This window comes from Akebia trifoliata, chromosome 3 (assembly GCF_017979445.1).
Source record: "Akebia trifoliata isolate Shusen 1 chromosome 3, ASM1797944v1, whole genome shotgun sequence".
NCBI lineage: Eukaryota > Viridiplantae > Streptophyta > Magnoliopsida > Ranunculales > Lardizabalaceae > Akebia > Akebia trifoliata.
The window spans coordinates 4,226,896-4,251,930 of record NC_141377.1 but is presented as its reverse complement, the minus strand read 5'-3'; the positions used below and the strand labels follow the sequence as shown (position 1 = coordinate 4,251,930).

At 33.2% G+C, this 25,035-nt stretch overlaps 1 protein-coding gene across 2 annotated transcripts; it reads right to left on the bottom strand.

The window, feature by feature from the left end:
* Positions 1–343: 343 nt before the first annotated feature.
* Positions 344–22,747, bottom strand: LOC147405621 (benzaldehyde dehydrogenase, mitochondrial-like). Of its 2 annotated transcripts, none has more exons than XM_086433418.1 (11): positions 22,573–22,747; positions 6,971–7,105; positions 6,059–6,201; positions 5,797–5,950; positions 5,468–5,697; positions 3,926–4,015; positions 1,996–2,169; positions 1,753–1,890; positions 1,076–1,213; positions 909–970; positions 344–811 (listed from the first exon to the last, which is right to left on the bottom strand). In XM_086433418.1, the coding sequence occupies exons 1-11, from the start codon at positions 22,634–22,636 to the stop codon at positions 538–540; spliced, it is 1,602 nt and encodes a 533-aa protein (XP_086289544.1). In that variant the 5' UTR covers positions 22,637–22,747; the 3' UTR covers positions 344–537. The 2 variants fall into 2 exon arrangements, with proteins under 2 accessions (XP_086289544.1, XP_086289543.1); XM_086433417.1 differs by lacking the exon at positions 22,573–22,747 and adding an exon at positions 9,939–10,115.
* Positions 22,748–25,035: the final 2,288 nt, after the last annotated feature.

The following is a 25,035-nucleotide window of genomic DNA, read 5'->3' as shown; positions in this document are numbered from 1 at the left end:
GCAGAAGTTTAACCACATATATATGGATTTAGTACTGTTGTAAAAAACATTGTATCAAAAAATCGTCCCCTGATCCGGTGACCCTATATATACATTGAATCGCCCTAACATGACAAGTTCGGGAGCTGTAGATGAGAACTCCTCGGGATACACGGCACACTTTCCCATTTAAAAAAGAAAGTGTATCTCAAGGGAACTGTGTACCCCAAGGAGTGTAGATCTTAGGTTCGAACTTGTCACATCAGGTAGTCGATTGAGTATGCCACGACTCATAAATTTTGCCTGGTGAGCAAGATCAGTGGCCAATAATTAGTAGGTGAACACAAGATCAACACTAACAAACTTTAACCAAACATAGCAAGGCCTCCACCTTCCGCATCATTTCATTACATAATCATTAACAAAGTGGGAAACATAACCCAAATATTATTCGAATATGAAGTCCGACGACAGCAAGAAATTACAACTTTTATTGTTCGATCACATACATAATTGACATCGTGGTGCAAGAAGAGAAACTAAGAGCGCGCCATTAGATCATAACCATGCCGGATTCTTCAAAGGTGTAACAATAGCCTTCACTTGCAGATAATTATTAAGGCTATAGATTCCTTTCTCTCTTCCTTGCCCACTCATCTTGTATCCACCGAAAGGAATAGCTGCATCAAACACATCGAAGCAATTAATCCAAACTGTTCCAGCTCTCAATGCGCGCATCAAGGTGTTTGCGGTATCTATATTCTGAGTGAAGACTCCTGCAGCTAACCCATATCGAGTTGTATTTGCCCTTTTAATCACCTCATCAAGATCCCTGTTATCCCATCAAACATTAAAATTAAAATTTTTTTTCTTTAAAAAAAAGAAAAAGAACAGCACTTTGACGACACAATGGATGGTTCATAGCTCACTTGAATTTCAAGATGGATTGCACAGGTCCAAAGATTTCATCCTTCGCTATTGGCATCTCATCCTAATTTTGATAAGAGTGGAAATCATGTCAATCCAACTAAAAGATGCATGCGTGCATATGTGCGTGACATACATACACAAAATGGTGTGGTGCAGTAGACAGTACCTTGACATTTGAGAAGACGGTCGGTTGAATAAAGTAGCCCTTGTCACCAAACCTTCCTCCTCCAGTTTCAAGGGTAGCCCCAGTTTCGATACCTGATCTTATATACCTCATGACCTTCTCAAACTGTTCTGAATCGATCTGCGATTTACAAAAGGGCGATGGAACAATATCACTAAACAGTCCAAATGACTTGTGGAGGTTACAATATTTTCAAAAGACGGGGACATTTAACGACATAAATCAGAAGCATGGTTTCAAATCTCGTCTGAGAACGAGAGGATAGACATGGCGTCTCCACTGTGCCGTATCTTGCGAGATAAACGAGATGACTAGGATGAAATTTTCGGTAAAACTTGGCCGAGTCAACAGGGCTTTTGTATATTTTACATAAAATAATTATTTTTTCAGTATTTAAGCTCATATTATCTTAAATAAGATATGATGTTATAACTAAACATCTTCTAATCTAAACTATTTTATATAAAAAAAAATTATAATTACTTACAAATAAATATATATGAATAAATAATTGGAAACTGAGTTAAATGGTTTATCTCATCTGAGATGAGTTTGAATCGTCCAAGATAACTCGGTCTCCTCCATGAACAAGACGACATCAAACCTATTTTTAATGGGTGCCGATTGTGAGGAAGGAAAGTTAGATTAGATTAGATTACCTGGGGACCTTGTTCTACACCCTTCTTGAAAGGATCACCGACGACTCGTCTCAGGGCACGAGCTTTTGCTTTCTCTGTGAACTCATCATATATGCCCTCATGCACAAAAGTGCGAGACCCGGCACAACAACATTGTCCCTGTAGGGGATACAACCTTCATGATTAATAAAGCCAATTAAAAAAAAACAATTACTACATAAACCCATTTATTGTTATGGGGAAAAAATTATGGGACAAATATACCTGGTTAAAAAACAGGGCAAAATGTGCAACCTCCACAGCCTTATCAACATCAGCATCTTCACATACAATGAAAGGAGATTTCCCTCCAAGCTCTAATGTCACCGGTTTAAGGTTGCTTTTCGCAGCCAATTCAAGTACAACCTTTCCTGTATCAGTTGATCCAGTGAAAGCAAGCTGCACGGAAGGAGTACAAACAATTTCAAGAGAGGTACAAGTGTCAAAAGTCACAAAATCTATTTGTTGATATATCTGATGTGTCATGTGTAGATTGGGTCCCTCGAGTTCTATCTCATGTGACCCAATGGACCCCATTAATGTGTGGATCTAAAAGCTTATGTTGTGCTTCTCTTTTCAGTTTGTATATGGTGAAAGCTATCGATCATTGTAGTCCATAGGCCCCAATGGTGAATCACACATGTGTCTTGCGTGCGATTGTTTTATGTAGTTTCTCTGTTTTGTTTCTTTGTAATTGCCATTAAACATGATCGATCCTCAATTCTGCAATATGTTGCAACTAAAACTAGCACTTACCTACATTTCAAGGGTCAAAGATGCCTGTAACTGGTTTGGTTGAAACTGATAAAAGATGCCAGACATGGAAATGAAGAAAACATAAACACTGACTGCAAGTTCAGTGGAAAATCTCTCTCTCACAGTTCTTGTACTTTTTTTTTATATTTATAAGTCAAAGATCTTTATTGAAAGAAACACAGTCGAGATGACGATGAAACTGTACAAAAACTGAAAAAGAAAAAAGAAAAAGATAAACCAAAATTACACTTCAATGCCACACACCCAACCCCACTTGGTTACAAAATCTTCAAAGAAGACCCCATTCAACTCCTCTAAAACCTTACTCCAAAGAAAAATAGATCCCAAAGTTGAGAATAAAATTCCTTGCAGAGAGGTCTCATTTCCCCCAAAAGTTCCAAGGTTTCTCTTTCTAGATCTCCCAACAAATTGCAAAAGGCGTCAAACTCCACAGTTTACTCTTGAAGGCCGAGAAACCCACTCCAATGGCTAACCACTCAACTACTAGGCCGAGAAAACTCCAAAGTTTACTCTCACTCACAATTCTCGAATTTGAAAAAAAATGTATTCTTCATTGGAGAACTTTCTCAGATGCATCTCAACACTGACTTCAGTAGCTAAGTCTCCAAACTCAACATACGTTAATACATTGTTCTAACTATTCTAACATGATAGACATCAAAAGCTGCTTTTCCAGTATTTTTTGTGTGGAAATTTTCTTAATAAATAAGCCCTGTATGGAAGCTTAGAAATTGTTTGTTAAAAAAGAAATTCTTACTGTTTTGGCAGTCCCTTTGGGAAAATTTTTTGCTCACAGAAATCTGGGATCCACCAATCACATGTACCCACGTGTATTGAATGGCATTCCTAATTTACAAACGTACCCTTGTTAGATACAAAACTACCCTTGTATGCTTGATGTGGCAAGCACTGAGGAGTCTGTGAGCAAAAAAAGACTCATCCCTTTGGTATCACTAAACTACCTTCACCCAATATATTTTGATGAAATTTTTTAACCATTATTCCTATCCAAGAATCAATTACTTCAAACATGACTTGCTATGTCCTAGGTGTCCATATTTATGTTACCAAACCCTGCAACTGAGAAGTATTTCACGAACCAAGTTCACTTATTTTATACTGTATTGCCTTTTTATCACCTTGGACTCTCTAGGAGTTACATGGCTTAAGAATATAGGTTAGATGGATCAGATAGGGGAAAAGTAATCAAGACGGCCTAATTGGCCTGAAAAATGCTCTATAATCTGTTGAGCCCAAGTTTTTTTTTCTAGCAAGGTTGATTGGAGTCCAAATTCGTAACTTTTCAGAGATCTAGAAGCAAATTGCACAATTAAACTATAGAGACACAAAACAGCCTGCAAGTTACTCTTATAGATACCTTGTCCACATCCATATGACAAGCAAGAGCTGCACCAGCAGTTGGACCGTACCCAGAAACCACATTTAGAACACCAGGAGGAAGCCCAGCCTACATGAATAATACACATAAGTATGCAAGATTGTCCCATAGAGATATTGTACTACTACTACTACTCTGCGTGAAATTTTCATTGAAAGTAAAAGGAATCAAACTATCAAAAGAACAATACAATACAAAAAGAAACTAAAACTAAAAGAATAAAAATAGTAACTTGTCTACTTTTAGCACCCCCACCCCCCAGGAGCGGATCCTCTATAGTACGTTTTCCCTGCAGTTCCTTGTAGTGGCATTTGACGGTTGAGGGAGAACCACGTCACATATCCACAAAAATCCACTTTGTTAAAAAATTGGAGGTCATGGATTGTCCATTTTCAAAGCCTTAATCAGACTTGAAGAAATGTGTTTATTTTTCAATTTATTCATTTTTAAATCTGATCTACACCCTGATCCATACAAGGTTGACGTGTTATATTTTGGTTTCAAGACTTCAATTACTACTTAAATGTCACTATAGGAAGAACGTACTACAAAGGATCCGCTCCCCCACCCCCCACCTACACTTAAAAAAAAGTAGTATTTACTTATGGTTGGATTATTTGCACCCACTTTTTTGCTCGTCTCACCCACTTAAACGCTATTTCTAATAAATAGCGAAATTACTCACCACACCTACTTAAAAAAAGGCTAATTTTTGGTTCGGTAGGAAGCTACTGAAAATTTACATTGCGACTTGGTAGGATCATACCGAATCCCTAAAAGGACTTGGTAGGAACCCACTGATTGGCACACTGTAGGAACCTACTGAATCCTTTTAGGTGGATTCGATAGGTTCTTACTGAATCAATGTTGGCAAATTCTATACTGACCTACCGAATTAAGCTTCACTTGAATTCATTTTTTTTTTTTGCTACCGAGATTTTCTAACAACTACTAGATTAGGAGTTGAGGTTTCCACGGTCATTGCTAATCTATTTTACAAGCTCTAAGGTTATTGCTTCTGGTACCACAAAACCCTAGTTGAAATTTACGTAGGTTTGAAGAAGAATGAGAAAGAGGGAGAGGTGAATGAGAGAGAGGGGAAGAAAAGAAGAAGGAGGAGGAGGAGGAGACCGAATCACATCCGGTGGGGGATGGTGGGTGAAAGAAGTAAAGTGGGCGAGAGGAGCAAATAGGTGGGTGGAAATAGCGCGCCCCATTTACTTAGTACTTTTTAAACTAGCCATCTGCTTTCCTCAAATTCTTGTCTCTCACCAACAATATCTAGAAGTAGACATTAAAGCATCTAACCTCTCATTCTTGCAAGTCTTTAAAAGTATTTTTCACCCTGTTTGGTACCCAACCTACATTAAAAGTTAACAAACATACAACTCATGTCTTACTTCACGTACTACCTTCTTCGATTGCTTTTCAGAACTTGAACAATTTTCATGTAACATGTGCTAGAGGTATCAAACTTGAAAAGGAAATACAATTATGAACTCATATAGAACAGAAAACTACCTCATGGAGCAGCTTTGCCACATACAAAGCGGATAATGGAGTCTGCTCTGCAGTCTTTAAAACAATTGTGTTACCGGTAGCTAATGCGGGCCCCACCTTCCAAGCAAACATGAGAAGAGGGAAATTCCATGGAATAATCTGCCCGGCAACACCAATTGGCTCATGAAGGATTTGCACATGATGTGGTCCATCAGCTGGAACTATGAGACCATGAATCTTGTCTGCCCATCCTGAAGATTTTGCAATAAAAAGTCTTAGAAATTTCACTCGTTTACATATGACAACATGTATACAAGAAGACAGAAATATATTCCTTCTGTTTTCCTCACCAGCATAATATCGCATTAGACGTATAAAAATTGGCAATTCAGCATTAGCAGCTTGTTCATAAATCTTCCCATTGTCCCAAGTCTCAAGTGCTGCAAGTTCATCGCTGTGCTTTTCAAGCAAATCAGCAAAGCGGGAAATTATCCGTGATCTTTCCTGGAAAAAAAATACAATAGAGAGAACAAATAAAGGATTTTAAAATAACCCAGTTAACGTAAATGTAATATCCAGTATCATGTTTGCCTCACTAAAGAAAGAACCTACATAAGGGGTCATCCTTGGCCATGGTCCCTCATCAAATGCCTTGCGAGCAGCAGCAACAGCCCGGTTGATATCTTCTGCCTCACCTTCAGCAACATAAGCTATTACTTCTCCTGTCCTAGGGTCCAAAGTGGGAAACGTTTTTCCTGAGGCCAATTGAATTTCAGACGTCAGTTCCACCAAATGATTTAGGAAAAATTTTCCTTACTTCGTAAGATTCGAAATCTTACTAAGGGTCATTGAGATCAAATGGATAACCAAATGGGCAATCCAACACCACAGCCCCCTAGATTTCATGGAAAAACTATGCATGCAACGTGCATTGGGAGGTTACAAATCCTTTTCTCTATGGTCCTATCTATTGTGACAAGAAAACACTCTTAGTTCAGTTTGGTAGACCATGGGTCTCCAAAACCCGATGTCATAGGTTCAAATCCTACAGAACGTGATTTCATTCTTCTTATTTCTTAAGTCGAATTACAGATCGAAAATTTTCTTTTCAAAAAAACATTTTTTGGGCTTGATCCGACGTTTTGAAAATGGATGGCTACTAAACTCCCAAATTTAAAATCAAAATTTAATGGTGAAAAATAACCTTTTTATATGTATATTTATATAAGTTATCCCTGTGGCATCATATCATGTTTTTGGATGCCACAAGGTGAGTTCAATGACCCTTTTTAAGATTTGAAATCTTACTAAGTTAGTAAGGCTATCCTTAACAATTTATTGATAAAAGTACTGAAGCAGTGCTGTAAGGAGAACTGGAGAAGTAACTGGTTAGGTACTCAATCAGCATAAAGATACATACATGGATAATTGAGAATCAATGGCCTACCAAAAAATATAAGTATATATTTGAGAGACCAATGGAATTACATTCGTGATTATGAGTCTAAAATATGGTAAACCCACCTGAAGCTGAATCAACAAAATTTCCATTGATTAGAAGCTGTGTATGGTTTACTTGAACCGGTGGAGTGATTGGTTCTTCGATTTCCGCAGCAGTGCTAAATCTACAGATGCCTCTGCCCAAGGTAGAATTTCTGCCTGAAAATTACATTGTAATGTATCAAGTTTTGAGTGAATAAATATGCTAAAACACCCTATTAAACGAGAAAGGAAAACTCACAAACGGAATATCTGAGAACTAGAATGGCTTCAACTCATAGGATTTAAAACAATTGGATTATTTGAAAAACTAAGAATGGAAGAGTTTCAAAAGGGGAAGGAATCCACTGAAGTTGTTTGATCTTAAAACATATGGATCAGTGCGAAAATCCTTCGTAAGACACTACAACATGCTTCCTTGGTCTCTTTCAACATAAATCAAGAAACGAAGAAAAGATGCACTAGTCCACAAAGAGGGGATACCAAGTTCAAAAAACAATATTAATTATTTACTACAAAGAGACCACTTATTTTTCTCTTATCAAAATGAGAAACTTAACCAAAAAAAAAGGTATAAATGTTTGTGAATTTCATTGTTTATACTCTAAAGAAACATTAGCATATTGATATAATCTATCATTGAAAGGGAATCATGTAATATTTCTCTTCCTTCCAACATTGTTCTTGTTTCAATCCAATATTTCCCTACTTCTCACTGTTAATCCCTTTTTCAATTTCAAAACAAACACTAAAATTTGAAATAAATTGGTGTTTGAAATACACCAACAACTTCAATATGGGATAACTCACCATCTCTTAACAAGACAAAGAAATGAAATCTAGACGATAAACCACATGTGCTTCCCGAAGAAGTTGTATAGTTGATATCACAAAAATAAAATTGTTAGACTACACCCTATGATCTTAAGTATAAATCAAACAAGAACACAAGAATCTCACACGACACAAGATATACATGGTTCAGTTAAAGCATCGACCTACGTCCACGGGTGAAAAACGGCAATTTCACTATATTAACCAAAGAAGAACTAGTTTCTCTCTGTCTCTTGTATATCTCTCACAACCCTTTTGGGTTTCATCTCTTACCCTTTATATACTTTACAAAGAGAATAAACGGGTCGGATCCAAAACCAAACCAAATGGGCCCAATATTTTTCCCGAGGGCGAATTAAATGGTTCATGCGGGTCGCTAACGGATCATCAAAAGATCTGGTTTGAATCCACGACAATCTCCCTATACAAGAATAGAAGACATAACCCAACAAAAATAAAAAGAAGGAACTAAACATCTGGTTTTTTTAATCCCCATAACATAAAAGAAAGGAAATAACTTGTAAAATCAATTCTCTTATGGTAGTTTACTCATGTCCATTACGATCATCACACTATTATTTTGTTGGACAGTTTTTCTCTTATGTGTTTAATTTTCTCAGATTTCAATCTACCATAAGGGAAATAGTAAAAATCTGCATAGTATAAATTGAACATGTGGAACTTCGATATACACAATCACAAAAGTCCCTGATAAATCTGATTATCATGGCTCAATATTTGATTTAAGCCTAAAAGCTTTCAGCTACCCAATCTCAAGTTTGAATGGAGCCGAGAAGCTACATTTGAGATACATTCAAAGTATTTTACAAGATATTGTGAACTTTTAAAGACAAAATAATGTGACAAGGCAAAGTGACAATCTACCAACTCTTCGATATGACTGCTTACTTGAAAAAGAATATTAAAAGACACACTGTTTTGATGTATTACTTGCCCCACCAACCTCTTGTATGATAAAGGGTGAATTACTATTTCGTGAGCTGAAAATGAGTTATTTGCGATTCCGGCCACTTTTCATTTTAATTATCAAAACGTGAACAATTATGTTTTTGTTAAAAAAAATTCAGAACGAAGTGACTATTATGCAGGTTTAAAGTGACAATTTCACAGGTTTAAAGTGAAATTGTCACTTCAAACCAGCGAAATAGTCACTTTAAAAACCTCCGAATTCGTTATCATTCACATTTTGGTAATTAATATGAACAGTGAGCGGGAATTGTAAATTCGTCAAAAGTTGATCACTTTTTCGTAAATATCTCTATAAAAAAGGGGACCTTAGTCTCCAGGGAAAAAGGGGTGGATCTATATCAAATGTAATAGAAAAAATTATTGCAATTTAATACCATAATAATAGATCAACGCAGCACAATCGTCGTAGCTGTCGGGAACATAGCCAGCCTTATGCAGCCAAGCATATCAACATCTCTTTGTTTTCTTTGCATTCTTCTCATTTTTAGTTATTTCTTCATGATATATGATTTTCTATGACCATCAGATTTAGAGAGATGTTATTGGAACCCCAACTTTTACTCATTACACCCGAATTTCTTAAATTATTTATCACCCCCTAATTGAAGATTAAAACATGCCCTTCAAACGTTACAAAAATTTGGTTCAAGTTATTACCTCAACATTACAAAGAACTATAACAAATTCAAACAACTTCAGCAATTGTTCATAAAAAATCCTAAATTGAATAGATAAAAATCTTAAAAAAAAAAAAAAGAGTTTCTATTGGCACCCCAACTTTTACCATTTCTCAACCATTGACTTATTTATTTTAATTGGGATGTGAATCATGTGATAAGTAAAACAAGGAAAATATACAATTAGAAAACAGACTTCGTTATCCAGCTTTGTAAACTACACACTGATCTCTAAATTCCTTAATTCAAAACAAGATCAGATCACCCAAATCAAGAACTACACATCAAGTAACAAAAAATTAAAACAGAACATCAAAATCCATTCCACTTTCAAAAAAAAAAAAAAACGACATATTATTGCAAATCTAGCTTTAAATCCTTAAAAAAAAAAAAAACTCGAAAACGATCGAAAACAAGATGAAATCAACACCAACAAATGAAGAACTATAAGAACAGAATCCAAAACTACAGAGACCTCTGAGTATCGTTACCTCGTGAAAGAAACGAAGCAGGGAAGGATCGAGAGAGAATCGATGAGATTCTTCGAGCCGCCATAAACAGAAGTGGAGAAAAAAAACTCGAGCTTGAGAGAGAGAGAGAGAGCTTTCGATCTGTGTCACTGTGTGTGTCTGAATGTTGTCTGATAAACTGTATCGTCCCCTCCTTTTATCTTGTTTATCTCTTCGTAAGAAATAATAATTAAAGGAAATATAATAATAAATGAGTCAAGTTCGTGTGCACGCTCGCGGGACGAATGAAACCCTCCTCTCATAACTCAATACATGCCACGTAAGCCTCTATCCAAGACTTTAATTTTTTAAGATGAGAGACCTATCTGACACAATTTTATTAAACAATCTCCCTTGCTTTTCTCGCAGATTTTATCAACAACATCATATGTAAAGGTGCCTACGGGCACATCTATAAAAGAATGTAAGGGCCTTCTTTTTTCTTGTTGGGTCTACTTAATTTTTTTTAAAAAATCTTATTTTATAAATAATACTATCATAACTAAATTAGTAAAATTTCAAATCTTATTAAGGGCCATTTATCTCGCATGGATTATTAAATTAACAATCCAACACACATCCTTATAAGTTTCATGGAAAATCTTAGATTTAAAAAAAAAAAAAATCTTTTTGAGTTTGGTGATAAGTATTGAAAATGAAAAACTATCAAATTCATAAATTTAAAATTAAAATTCAATGATAAAAATTAATTTTTTTTTAAATTTCTTGTAAAGTTCTTAGAATTTTTTCATTAATGATCTTGGGACATCAGATCATGTTTTAGATGACATAATTTACATGGTTAGAATCCACTCCAAGGTATGTTATGTAATAAATTATCTGCATAAATTTGAATTTTATGAGGTTTATCACTTCAGATTTTGATTGATAACAAACTTGATAAAATGAGATTTGGATTGTTAGAGCTCTAAGGGAGTTTTTGTAATAAAACTGTAACAGGTGGGATTATCGGGTAAATCTCTATTTTAAGATTGTGACTTACGTGGCATTTATTGAGATGTGGGAGGAGGGTTTCTCCCTCTACCCTGGTTGCATTGGATCGAAACTCAAATTTCAAGACTAGAAAGTACTAACCATTGAGTTGGACTTTTAAGTGGGCTATCCAACATTTTGGAGAAAATCTCTCCTTTACACGACACGTGGATTTTTATATTTTTTTAAATTAATACGTGTCCTAAGGCACTAGTTAAAGTGCAATAAATGGGCTTTTGGAATTGGGAATATGCATCTGATGGCATGTCATTGACCTTGACTTTGGTCTTATTTTATTTACTAATGAAAATGATCTTAATGCCCCGTAGCATCGTCTTCTCATCGTTAGCGTAAACGTTATCAACTTCATCATCATAGCCTTCATTGTCAAAGCATTTACATCATGATCATGTTATTCAAGAAATTAAAATGACCGATTGCCAAAAAGAAAAATAAAGGGTTTATAGGTCATTTTCTTATTATTAATTTATAAAAGGAAATCAAGGTCAAGGGCATATTATCGTTTTGAAAATAATTGGTATTTCAAATAATTACCAAAACGAAAAGAGGTCAAATGTCATTTAAATGAGATAATTCTTTCAATTATAGTTTTAATAATTTTAACTTATATATAACCAAAATATATGTGACTATTTAAATAAATAAATAATCATAATCATAAAAGGTTTAAATGACTATTAATCAAGTTTTAACTAGAACTACTTGTATTTGAAAATCATAAATAAATAAATAAATAATGTAAATGTTGATTTATTGATTGAAAATAATCAAGTACAATTTTTAAAGAGATTCTATAAGCATGCCAACTTTTACTTGCGACACACCAATCCCATGTGACATTGCCATGCGTTTATGACAGTCTGGTACATATATTTATTTTTTTAAAAATAAATCTATTATCGATCCTGGCCATTTTTTTTAATGAAAATATCAAAATATAACAAAAAGCGTCGGGATACATAGACACGTGAAAAGTAAACCCGTACATTCACGAACATTCTCACTTGTGTATATGTGAGATCTAATGGTTGGAGGTAAAAGATGTATTCTAAGAATACATTGCAAATCTCTAAGATAAATCCTAACTATTGGATTTCTCATATACATGGTCAAGATTGTGTATGAACATATGAGTTCACTTCCACTGGTCTACAGATCCCAACCCAATAAAAAATTGAAAGAGCTTATTGGTACGCCAACTTTTACTTATGACACATTGACACATTGGTGGGTTAATAGAAACTTTATATATAAAAAATGTCCTTAATTATTTCTTTTTTTTATATACACTAAAATGTGGCATGTGCAAATGCACACGGATCAGAAGGATTTATTTGTAATTTAAAATATTAGTTAAAGGATTTTATAAGTTACATTGTAATTTTTAAAACTAATCAACGATATTATAGGATCGGGGGAGTGTACTTTTTTAGTTTGACCCAAATTACCTTGATTATATTAACTTTAAATGTAAAAGTGGGGGTATTTGTAAAATTCAAATTTTGGTGTCAAATCACTTCTACTCTCGCTTTTCTCGTTATATTAGTAACTAGAAGGTGGCATATGCAAATGCACATGGCTATGAAGCGCTTATTTGCAATTTAAAAATTAATGAAAAAATCGTTTTGAAGATTATATGGATATTTTTGTAATAATATTTGAAGTGCTTATTTGCAATTTAAAAAGTAACTAAAGGGTAATTTTAAAGATTAGATGGATATTTTTGTAATTTTGAAAAATAATCAACGTGATTTCAAGGACTATGTGATTGTAGCCTTGTAAGTTTTTTTTTTTTTTAATAACCCAAATGACCTTGATTATGTTAAGTTTAAATGTTAAGAATGGAACATTTTTAAAATTTAAAATTTGGATATTTTTATAATTTTGAAAACTAACAAATATGACTATGGGGGCATATCATAGTCATTTTCTTTGTTTTTACTAAAATGACTTTTATTATAATAATTTTAAATATTAAGATGGGGGTAGTTCTGCTTTCTCTCATTATAATAGTAAGAGTTGTGATAATCTAACATGCGCCCCCTCTCTGACATAAGCTCCTGTCATAGAACCGTAGATCATTTGCCTCAAGATACACAATAAAAAGATTTATGATTCTACGCATCCCGAGACTAATGATCTACAATTTTGTGATGGGGGCATCAAAAAATCATTATACTAACAATAATAGTAAAGAACATGTAATCAAAGTTCTAAAACGACTTTGTTAATGTGTGCTCTAAGGGCGCACCTTAAAGTGCAATAAATACACTTTCAAAATTTATTTATTTTATTATAAAAAATACCCTCAGATTTTAATTTTCAAGGTGTATTTATTGTACTTTAACGTGTGCCCTTAATAAGATCCGTCAAATAAATATGTTGTACTTTAAATTCATAGATTTTATTGTTATACATTCATAAGTTTGGTGCATGTGAGTTCTAGCACTCCACCAACCCAAAATAAATCGGTTTGCGGTTCAATCTTAGTGGTCCTGTACTTCTGGCACTGTTTGGGATATTGCTGACGTGGATGTGTTTATATAATCATAGATGATTTTCGTCGAGATACAAGTCACATCATTTATGATTATGTGCACACCAATGTTTCAAACGATGTCGATTTTAATGTTATTCCAGCACGACTCAAAAAACAATTCCAATTATTATAAGATAAAAATAAAAAAACACAAACCGTTTATTTACATGTGGAGCTCAACAAACCCATAGTCATAGTCAGTACATTTCCTTTTATAGGAAAAATCCTAACCATCTAATAATTGACAATTTAATAAAAGCTAAAAAAAAAAAAAAAGTAACAAAATTAGCAAATTTTCTTGGAAAGGAAGTTTTTCCAAAGAGGGTAAAAGACACGTGGACAATGACCTAACACAATTGAAGGTACACTGTCAACATTTCACTTTAAAATGAAAAGCTTCTTTCTTATTTTTAAGTTTTTTTTTTTTTTCTTGGATAATGATTTTTTAACTAAAAAGTCTTCACTCGATCAATTCTTGGTGTATGTATTAGATACACGAATCATAAATCTATTTTTTCAGGATACACAAATGCAAATCCTTGTAAAAGATGTGCATTTGTGTATCCCTAAAGAAATAGATCTTTGGTACCGTGTCTGTAACATGATCAGCCGAGTGAAGATTTTCTAGTTAGGATAACAACATTTTTTTTTTTTTTTTTTTGTGACATATGATATCTATATGTCTAGCTGACTGAGCATGGTCCATTGGATTTTTCCCAACCCATGGGACAATCTTATCCATTATAACTAATCTCTGAGTGTCATGTCCCATTTAATTTCTAGTTAGGATAACAACATTTTTTTTTTTTTTTGTGACATATGATATTTATATGTCTAGCTGACTGATCATGGTCCATTGGATTTTTTCCAACCCATGAGACAATCTTATCCATTATAACTAATCTCTGAGTGTCATGTCCCATTTAATACTTTGTCACGTGACATCATTTACGAAGTCACATTACTATGGAAGGACATATAAAGACTCGAAGTTAGGACATGGGAAGCATACCCAGTCCCCCCTTACCATCTCAGTTAACCCTCGATGGGTATCTTATCTTTAAGTTGTTATAATAAATGAGACATTGAGAGAAGGTTGGGCATCAAAGGGTGGAGCCACGTAAAGAGACATTGAGAGGGGGCATAAATGAATTTTTTAATTAACTTTTTTATTCCATATTATTATTATGACTTGTGACAATTAGTTAATATTAATGTGAACTTTTGTTTAGTATTCGTTTGTCTAAATATTCTCTCAATGATGGATTTGAAGGTTGTATGTGAATTTATTTAATAATTGTTTTGTTTTTTATTTTGTATATCTTTTTTTTTTTTTTTTAAATATCAAATTTATTTGCTAATCAAAATGAAATTATGATTATTTAATGAGCCCAACCTGACCAAACCAGCTAAAACTATTTACACTTGGGCTAACTTGAATTCAACCCAATTTTATAATATTAAGCTCAGATTGAGCTTGGGTTAGTGAGCGTAGGCCTGATGATCAGGTTGAGTTGAGCTCGGGTTGAGGGTTCTACTACTTGGGTTAAGCTTGGGTTTACCTTACAACCCACCCAAGTTACAATCCTAACTGGATGGACTTCAAAGTGTTCACTCTTACATTTTATAATTAAAATGCCTTTGGAGTTCTAACAATTCCAAGAGAAACCTTCCTTTATCAATTTTGCTACAAATGTTGGATCGATATTCATATCCTCTTAAAGGATTAAAGAGTAAGGTTAGCCTTACTAACCTAGTAATATTTGAAATCTTACTAAGGTGGTTGACCTCACCTTATACATGGAAAAGTATGATTCAGTGCTATAAGGATTTAGAGGAAAAAATTCTTTGAGTTTTGGAAAAAAAAAAACTTATTATTCACCATTGAATTTTAAATTTGGGAGTTCGGTAGGAAATAATTTTAAAATCCTTGGATCAAGCACAAAAAATTGTTGTTTGTTTTAAATTTTTTTTTAATTTCCTTCATGTTATAAGTTTTTCCATGAAATCTAGAGGGTTATGGTGTTGGATTGCCAATGTGGCAATCCATTTGAACTCAACAATCCTTAGTAAGATTTAAAATCTTACCAAGTTAGTAAGAAAAATGCTTTTCAAGATTAAATACTTATAAATACCCTTATTCTTTAAATTATAAAAATACCTATAACATCATCTCTCCCCTCAACATCAATTATCTCTCCCAAAATAATCATTAGGCCACATTCAAAGATTTTATGATAAAACTCTTATTAAAGAAAAAAACTTCTTAAGTTTGATTCATAATTTTAGGAGAGAATAGATGTTGAGATATATATATGGTGGCGTTCGGAAGTTTTAAAGAGAGCCAAACATTTTTTTAATGTATAGGTTAGAAGTTTCAGAATGGGCTGATTTTTTGTAAGGATGATCTCTATGATGAGAAAATCACCCTTACAAAAAATCAGCATATTCCGAAACTTCTAACCCCATCAAAACTGGTTTACAAAAATAGATGGTCCATAATTCTTTAACTTGTAAATTAGGATTAAAAGTTTTGAAATGAGCTGATTTTTGGTAAAGAGATCATCCCTCACAAAAAATCAGCTCATTCTGAAAGTTCTAAGCCCTATTTTGAAAAATGTTTGACTTTCTTTAGGGCCTCCGAACACTTCCGATATATATATATATATGGGTGGCGTTCTTTTGACAAAATCCTAGACAACATTCTAGACAAAGTATTTTGTTTTATATGGGCTAAATTTTTTGGAATTGGCTGATTTTTTGTGAGGATAATCTCTATGATGAGAAAATCATCCTTACAAAAAATCAGCAAGTTTCGAAATTTCTAACCCTAGTTTATAAGACGAAGAATCGTGAATCATCAATTTTTACCATTAGTTTGTAACCACTTTTCATGGGGTTAGAAGTTTTATAATTGGTTGATTTTTTGTGAGGATGATAGACCGACTATAAGATCATCCTCACAAAAAAAAAACATTCCATTTCGAAACTTTTTAGCCATATAAGACAAAACTTTGTCTAGAATGTTGACTGTTAATATTTTAATATTTTAAAACGATGTCGTCTTTAAGGTATGTTGGGTAACACACTTGATAAAGTTTAAAAAAAATACCTTGAAGCAAAATGGAGTTTTTGTAATAAAAATGCAATAGTGAGGTTTGCCCGATAAATCTCACTAAAAAACCGTGATTTACCCCCCAAAATTTTAATCCACATTAAAGATGCTCCTATTTTTCAAAATTCAAACTTATAAAATGTATTCTTTGACCTTGAGCCATCCATAGTCTCCATCACTATAATGTAAAATTACTTTAGGGCCTTCATATTTTCAACTTCTATTAAGTTTTTTTGAAAAAAAAATCCCCACTGATTTATTGTGTTTAGTGGAAGAAGAGACCAATTCTTACCTTCCAAAAAAGATTTGGAATCTTTGTCACTCTCATAGAGATTATTGACTAACCACCATTTGTACTGACGAGCCCAATATTCACATATAAGGAAACCAAGATTAATCACTTAGCCCCCACTGACCAAAAGCCCTAACTCCGCCCCTTTATAGAATAATAAATTCTTTTCACTCGTATCTCAAGGAAAAGCATCTATGGTATTGTGCACAAATCTACGTCAACGCAATGTGAAACATAGTATCTTGCACAACCACTTTAGTATTTTCCAATCAAAAATAAATTTAATATGATCTTCAAAAAAATTTCTATCTTTTTATGAAAATTTTTCGAATTAATTGAATTAGACCCCTATCAAATAATTACTAGATCCAAACTTTGTTACTATGACTGCCACACCTAGAAATGGTTCACGATAGTACTTAAAATGATGAAATATGATTTTATTTTATTTTGAATGATAAGAGATAGTAGTCAAGAAAGCATCACACAATATATTTGACCTATTACTATTATTATTATTATTATTATTATTATTATTTTTCTTTGTAGTCATGAAGTCATGGTAAAAATATTTGACCTAATTTTTTTAATTATTAATAATTAAAAGAATTTTAGTGATTTTTCTTTGAAAATTTCCTTGTTCAGGTAAGAATTTGTGAGTGGTGAGGTAATGTAGTAGGTGATTCCATTATTCTTTCTTGTTTGTATGCTTGTGTTCTTTTATACTTGTAGACAATCTTCTTGGCCACTTTTGTTGATGTATGTGGCTCATATTGAGTGGAACACGTATATAAAGAATACAAGCAGATGCCGGAGTGGAGAGAGGAGAGTTTTATGTTCCGAACGAAGTGAAGAACGCATAAAGTATTGAACGACGGCATTTGCTAAAAACATATGTTTGCCAAGGACGAATTTTGTAGGTTGGGGTGCGGGAGCAACGCTTCCCCGATATGGTACAAGGGTATTATTAGAATTTTCTAATACCTATTGTACGACTAGGATTTATTATAAATTCTTATGATGTAATCCTAATTTGACTGTATAGTAAAAAATTTAATTTCTTGTTTTTATGGATGTAGGCACATCACCAAACCACGTTAAATCTGTGTGTTTATTTTTATTTCTTTCCTATTTTTCTCTTTCGTATTATTCATCAAAATTGCTGCACGTAGTACAACAACCTTTGTCTTTTGGCATGTCTTGGCTTTTATAAAGGGAAAGTGATTGAAAATACTAGTTTATTAAAATTCAAAATCTTCACTCAATTTGGATGCCTAACCAGGCTGAGTCATTAACTTATGATGAGTTTACTTGGACGAGTCAAATAAAATATATTGAACTTTCAAATATTTAGAAATACTTGTTTTTTTTCACAAAATTAATATATATTGACAAATAAATTGATCGTTGAGTTAACAAGTTGCTTGATGGTTTGTTTGATTTGGAAAGTTGATTCCATTGAGTTTTGGTCCGAATCACCTTGAAACCTAATCGAGTTCACTCACTCAACTTTCAAGTGGAGATGATAAGTTTTAAAACTAAGCTAAAAATTAAAAACTAACTCTCTTCTCTATGTTTTACTTGGTGCAATCTTTGTGGTAAATTAATTTTATCACAATTGTCTTCCCAAGGAATCTGTTTTCCCTTGAAAACGAATTCGCTACAATCATACAAACATAACTGACGTAAAAAAGAATTTAGACAACTGGAAATTTGGCATTAATTAAGAGAGCTGATATTGTCACACCAACTTTTACTAATGCCACACCAATTCCTATGTAAATCACCTAATTGTCCACAATTGGTGTGGCTTTAGTAAAAGTTGGTGTGGAAATAGTAACTCTCTTAATCAAGATGTGAAGTGTGAATCATTAAAAGACTAACGTTGTCTTTGGATTGTGAGAAATGGAGAGAAGAGAAGAAAAAATAAATGACTTTTTCTCCATTTTTCATATTTGGATTGTTAAGTGGGGGAGAGAAGAGAAGAGAAAAAAAAAAGGTGAGTTTTCTCTCTCTCCAGAAATGGAGAGTTGAGAAACCCTTTTAATATATTTTATAATGTCAATTCTACCCCTAGATCTTTTTTTAGATATTTTAAAATTCTAAAATTGTCCCAAGTTCTCTCCCGTCAATTCAAACATGATGGAAAGAAATTGAGTTTCTCTTCTCAATTCTCTCCACTTTTCTCAATCCAAACATAGTCTAGTGAAATCTACTAAAATTTAATTTAGGCAAAGATCCAATAACATTGAAAGAGAACATTTAGATAGATATCTAGGCAATTGGGGTTAAGAGAACTGCTATGCGGGTTGCATTTAATGGTGGATTTCATTCTCACTTGCATTGATCTTGTCGAAAAAAACTTTGAAGTGAACAGCCCGCTTCAAAATTTTGAAAAAACCCTCTCCATTGGATTACACATCTCATTCTAAGGAGGTGTTTAAAATTTTGACAGGAATATAAGGACGTGAAATAAATTAAAAACACCATGTGTCAAGTAACAAAGAGGGTTTCTTCGAAATTTGAAGCGGGCTGCCCCGCTTCAAAGTTTTATGTCTGCGGTAGTAGTGCCTCCTGATGTTATGGTGGTATTGTAGTTGCAAAATTGGTTATTTGGTAACTGTAGAGGGATAAATTATGCGTTTGTGCTGGAGTGACCTCATATGGCACCTCTTGACGTAAAAGTGGATAGGAACTATAAATGCTTTTTCACTGGTATCTCAATGAAAAGCATCCATGGTTTCCATATACTTCCAAGTCAAGAAGTGCCCTATGAGATTCCAGCTTGAGGTCACTTCAGTATTATTTATAAATTATGTGTCTTTGGATACGTGCATACTTCGATCAACTCATTCTTACCTCAATATGAATTATCTGTCCAAGTGTTGTGGGGATGTGTGAAAAAGTCACTCACTGCAATAGCAATTTAGGTGGTGTTTAATAACGTTTTTAAAAGCTTTTTATTTAGCTTTTGCATTTTAAAACCGTTTTTTCATTGGTGATTGTTGTTTGATAAGAAAAAGTGCATTAGAAATTTGCGTTTTTAAAAGCAAATATTAAAAGCGGATGAAGGTTGCTTTTACTATTTGCATTTGCGGGAGAAGCTATCAAAAAAAAGAAAACAACTTGTGAAAAATTACTGAAATGTCCCTGATCCATTTTTTACTCTCTTCTTCTTGATAGAACCTCACACAACCCACTATTCTTGTTGATAGAACCTCGCACAGCATGCAACTCTTCTTCTCGACGAAACCTCACACAACTCTTCTTCATTTGGATATTGAGATGACTCGGTTGCGACTCATGTGTGGAAAACTCTATGATTTAACTTGGATTTTCGTACGATTTGTGATTGCAATTTGTTGGATAAAACTCTTGATTCTTTGTGCAAGAATCTATCGTCCTTAAGTTTCTGAAGTTCATCTTCAATCTCTTGAAAATGGTCATATTTGTGGGATAACTCACCATCTCTTAACAAGACAAAGAAATGAAATCTAGACGATAAACCACATGTGCTTCCCGAGGAAGTTGTATAGTTGATATCACAAAAATAAAATTGTTAGACTAAACCCTATGATTTGAAGTATAAATCAAACAAGAACTCAAGAATTTCACACGACACAAGATATACGTGGTTCGGTCAAAGCGTCGACCTACGTCCACGGGCGAAAAACAGCGATTTCACTATATTAACCAAAGAAGAACTAGTTTCTCTCTGTCTCTCGTATATCTCTCACAACCCTTTCGGGTTTCATCTCTTACCCTTTATATACTTAGGGTAACAAAGAGATTAAACGGGTCAGATCCAAAACCAAACCAAATGGGCCCAATATTTTCCCCTGGGCAATTTAAACGGGTCATGTGGATCGTTAACGGATCATCAAAAGATTCGGTTTGAATCCACGACAATCTCCCTATACAAGAATAGAAGACATAACCCAACAAAAATAAAAAGAAGGAACTAAACATCTGGTTTTTTTAATCCCCATAACATAAAAGAAAGGAAATAACTTGTAAAATCAATTCTCTTATGATAGCTTACTCATGTCCATTACGATCATCACACTATCATTTTGTTGGACAGTTTTTTCTCTTATGTGTTTAATTTTCTCAGATTTCAATCTACCATAAGGGAAATAGTAAAAATCTGCATAGTTAAATTGAACATGTGGAACTTCGATATACACAATCACAAAAGTCCCTGATAAATCTGATTATCACGGCTCAATATTTGATTTAAGCCTAAAAGCTTTCAGCTACCCAATCTCAAGTTCAAACGGAGCCGAGAAGCTACATTTGAGATACATTCAAAGTATTTTACAAGATATCGCGAACTTTTAAAGACAAAATAATGTGACAAGGCAAAGTGACAATCTACCAACTCTTCGATTTGACTGCTTACTTGAAAAAGAATATTAAAAGACACACCATTTTGATGTATTACTTGCCCCCACCAACCTCTTGTATGATAAAGGGTGAATTACTATTTTGTGAGCTGAAAATGAGTAATTTATGATTCCGGCCTCTTTTCATTTTAATTATCAAAACGTGAACAATTACGTTTTCGTTAAAAAAAATTCAGAAAGAAGTAACTATTTTGCAGGTTTAAAGTGACAATTTCACAGGTTTAAAGTGAAATTGTCACTTCAAACCAGCGAAATAGTCACTTTAAAAACCTCCGAATTCGTTATCATTCACGTTTTGGTAATTAATATGAACAGTGAGCGGGAATCGTAAATTCGTCAAAAGTTGATCACTTTTTCGTAAATATCTCTATAAAAAAGGGGAGCTTAGTCTCCAAGGAAAAAGGGGTGGATCTATATCAAATGTAATAGAAAAAATTATTGCAATTTAATACCATAACAATAGATCAACACAGCACAATCGTCGTAGCGGTCGGGAACATAGCCAGCCTTATGCAGCCAAGCATATCAACATCTCTTTGTTTTCTTTGCATTCTTCTCATTTTTAGTTATTTCTTCATGATATATGATTTTCTATGACCATCAGATTTAGAGAGATGTTATTGGAACCCCAACTTTTACTCATTACACCCGAATTTCTTAAATTATTTATCACCCCCTAATTGAAGATTAAAACATGCCCTTCAAACGTTACAAAAATTTGGTTCAAGTTATTACCTCAACATTACAAAGAACTATAACAAATTCAAACAACTTCAGCAATTGTTCATAAAAAATCCTAAATTGAATAGATAAAAATCTTAAAAAAAAAAAAAAAAAGAGTTTCTATTGGCACCCCAACTTTTACTATTTCTCAACCATTGACTTATTTATTTTAATTGGGATGTGAATCATGTGATAAGTAAAACAAGGAAAATATACAATTAGAAAACAGACTTCGTTATCCAGCTTTGTAAACTACACACTGATCTCTAAATTCCTTAATTCAAAACAAGATCAGATCACCCAAATCAAGAACTACACATCAAGTAACAAAAAATTAAAACAGAACATCAAAATCCATTCCACTTTCAAAAAAAAAAAAAACGACATATTATTGCAAATCTAGCTTTAAATCCTTTAAAAAAAAAAAAAAACTCGAAAACGATCGAAAACAAGATGAAATCAACACCAACAAATGAAGAACTATAAGAACAGAATCCAAAACTACAGAGACCTCTGAGTATCGTTACCTCGTGAAAGAAACGAAGCAGGGAAGGATCGAGAGAGAATCGATGAGATTCTTCGAGCCGCCATGAACAGAAGTGGAGAAAAAAAACTCGAGCTTGAGAGAGAGAGAGAGAGCTTTCGATCTGTGTCACTGTGTGTGTCTGAATGTAGTCTGATAAACTGTATCGTCCCCTCCTTTTATCTTGTTTATCTCTTCGTAAGAAATAATAATTAAAGGAAATATAATAATAAATGAGTCAAGTTCGTGTGCACGCTCGCGGGACGAATGAAACCCTCCTCTCATAACTCAATACATGCCACGTAAGCCTCTATCCAAGACTTTAATTTTTTAAGATGAGAGACCTATCTGACACAATTTTATTAAACAATCTCCCTTGCTTTTCTCGCAGATTTTATCAACAACATCATATGTAAAGGTGCCTACGGGCACATCTATAAAAGAATGTAAGGGCTTTCTTTTTTCTTGTTGGGTCTACTTAATTTTAAAAAAAAAATCTTATTTTATAAATAATGCTATCATAACTAAATTAGTAAGATTTCAAATCTTATTAAGGGTCATTTACCTCGCATGAATTATTAAATTAACAATCCAACACACATCCTTCTAAGTTTTATGGAAAAACTTAGATTAAAAAAAAAAATCGTTCTGAATTTGGTGGTAAGTGTTGAAAATGAAAAGTTATCAAATTCCTAAATTTAAAATTAAAATTCACTGGTGAAGATTAAATTCTTTTTCTAAATTTCTTGTAAAGTTCTTAGAATTTTTTCATTTATGATCTTGGGACATCAGATCATGTTTTAGATGACATAATTTACATGGTTAGAATCCACTCCAAGGTATGCTATGTAACAAATTATCTGCATAAATTTGAATTTTATGAGGTTTATCACTTCAGATTTTGATTGATAACAAATTTGATAAAATGAGATTTGGATTGTTAGAGCTCTAAGGGAGTTTTTGTAATAAAACTGTAACGGGTGGGATTATCGGGTAAATCTCTATTTTAAGATTGTGACTTACGTGGCATTTATTGAGATGTGGGAGGAGGGTTTCTCCCTCTACCCTGGTTGCATTGGATCGAAACTCAAATTTCAAGACTAGAAAGTACTAACCATTGAGTTGGACTTTTAAGTGGGCTATCCAACATTTTGGAGAAAATCTCTCCTTTACACGACACGTGGATTTTTATATTTTTTTAAATTAATACGTGTCCTAAGGCACTAGTTAAAGTGCAATAAATGGGCTTTTGGAATTGGGAATATGCATCTGATGGCATGTCATTGACCTTGACTTTGGTCTTCTTTTATTTACTAATGAAAATGATCTTAATGCCCCGTAGCATCGTCTTCTCATCGTTAGCGTAAACGTTATCAACTTCATCATCATAGCCTTCGTTGTCAAAGCATTTACATCATGATCATGTTATTCAAGAAATTAAAATGACCGATTGTCAAAAAGAAAAATAAAGGGTTTATAGGTCATTTTCTTATTATTATTATTAATTTATAAAAGGAAATCAAGGTCAAGGGCATATTATCGTTTTGAAAATAATTGGTATTTCAAATAATCACAAAAACGAAAAGAGGTCAAATGTCATTTAAATGAGATAATTCTTTCAATTATAGTTTTAATAATTTTAACTTATAGATAACCAAAATATATGTGACTATTTAAATAAATAAATAATCATAATCATAAAAGGTTTAAATGACTATTAATCAAGTTTTAACTAGAACTACTTGTATTTGAAAATCATAAATAAATAAATAAATAATGTAAATGTTGATTTATTGATTGAAAATAATCAAGTACAATTTTTAAAGAGATTCTATAAGCACGCCAACTTTTACTTGCGACACACCAATCCCATGTGAAATTGCCATGCATTTCTAAAGGTCTGGTACATTTAGTTTTTTTAAAAATAAATCTATTATCGATCCTACCCATTTTTTTTAATGAAAATATCAAAATATAACAAAAAGCGTCGGGATACATAGACACGTGAAAGTAAACCCGTACATTCACAAACATTCTCAGTTGTGTATATGTGAGATCTAACGGTTGGAGGTAAAAAAATGTATTCTAAGAATACATTACAAATCTTTAAGATAAATATTAGCTGTTGGATTTCTCATATACATGGTCAAGATTGTGTGTGAACATATGAGTTCACTTCCACTAGTCTACAAATCCCAACCCAATAAAAAATTGAAAGAGTTTATTGGTAAGCCAACTTTTACTTATGACACATTGACACATTGGTGGGTTAATAGAAACTTTATATATAAAAAATGTCCTTAATTATTTCTTTTTTTTTATGTACACTAAAAGGTGGTATGTGCAAATGCACATGAATCAGAAGGATATATTTGTAATTTAAAATATTAGTTAAAGGATTTTTATAAATTATATTATAATTTTTAAAACTAATCAACGAGATTATAGGATCGGGTGAGTGTACTTT

Bases quoted from the DNA above. Each gene is read 5' to 3' on its own strand.
- LOC147405621 (XM_086433418.1), bottom strand. From the start codon at position 22,636: ATGGCGGCTCGAAGAATCTCATCGATTCTCTCTCGATCCTTCCCTGCT. The intron at 7,106-22,572 runs GTAACGATACTC...TGTAATTTTCAG, and splicing joins TGCTTCGTTTCTTTCACGAG to GCAGAAATTCTACCTTGGGC. The intron at 1,891-1,995 runs GTATATTTGTCC...TATCCCCTACAG, and splicing joins TTGCCCTGTTTTTTAACCAG to GGACAATGTTGTTGTGCCGG.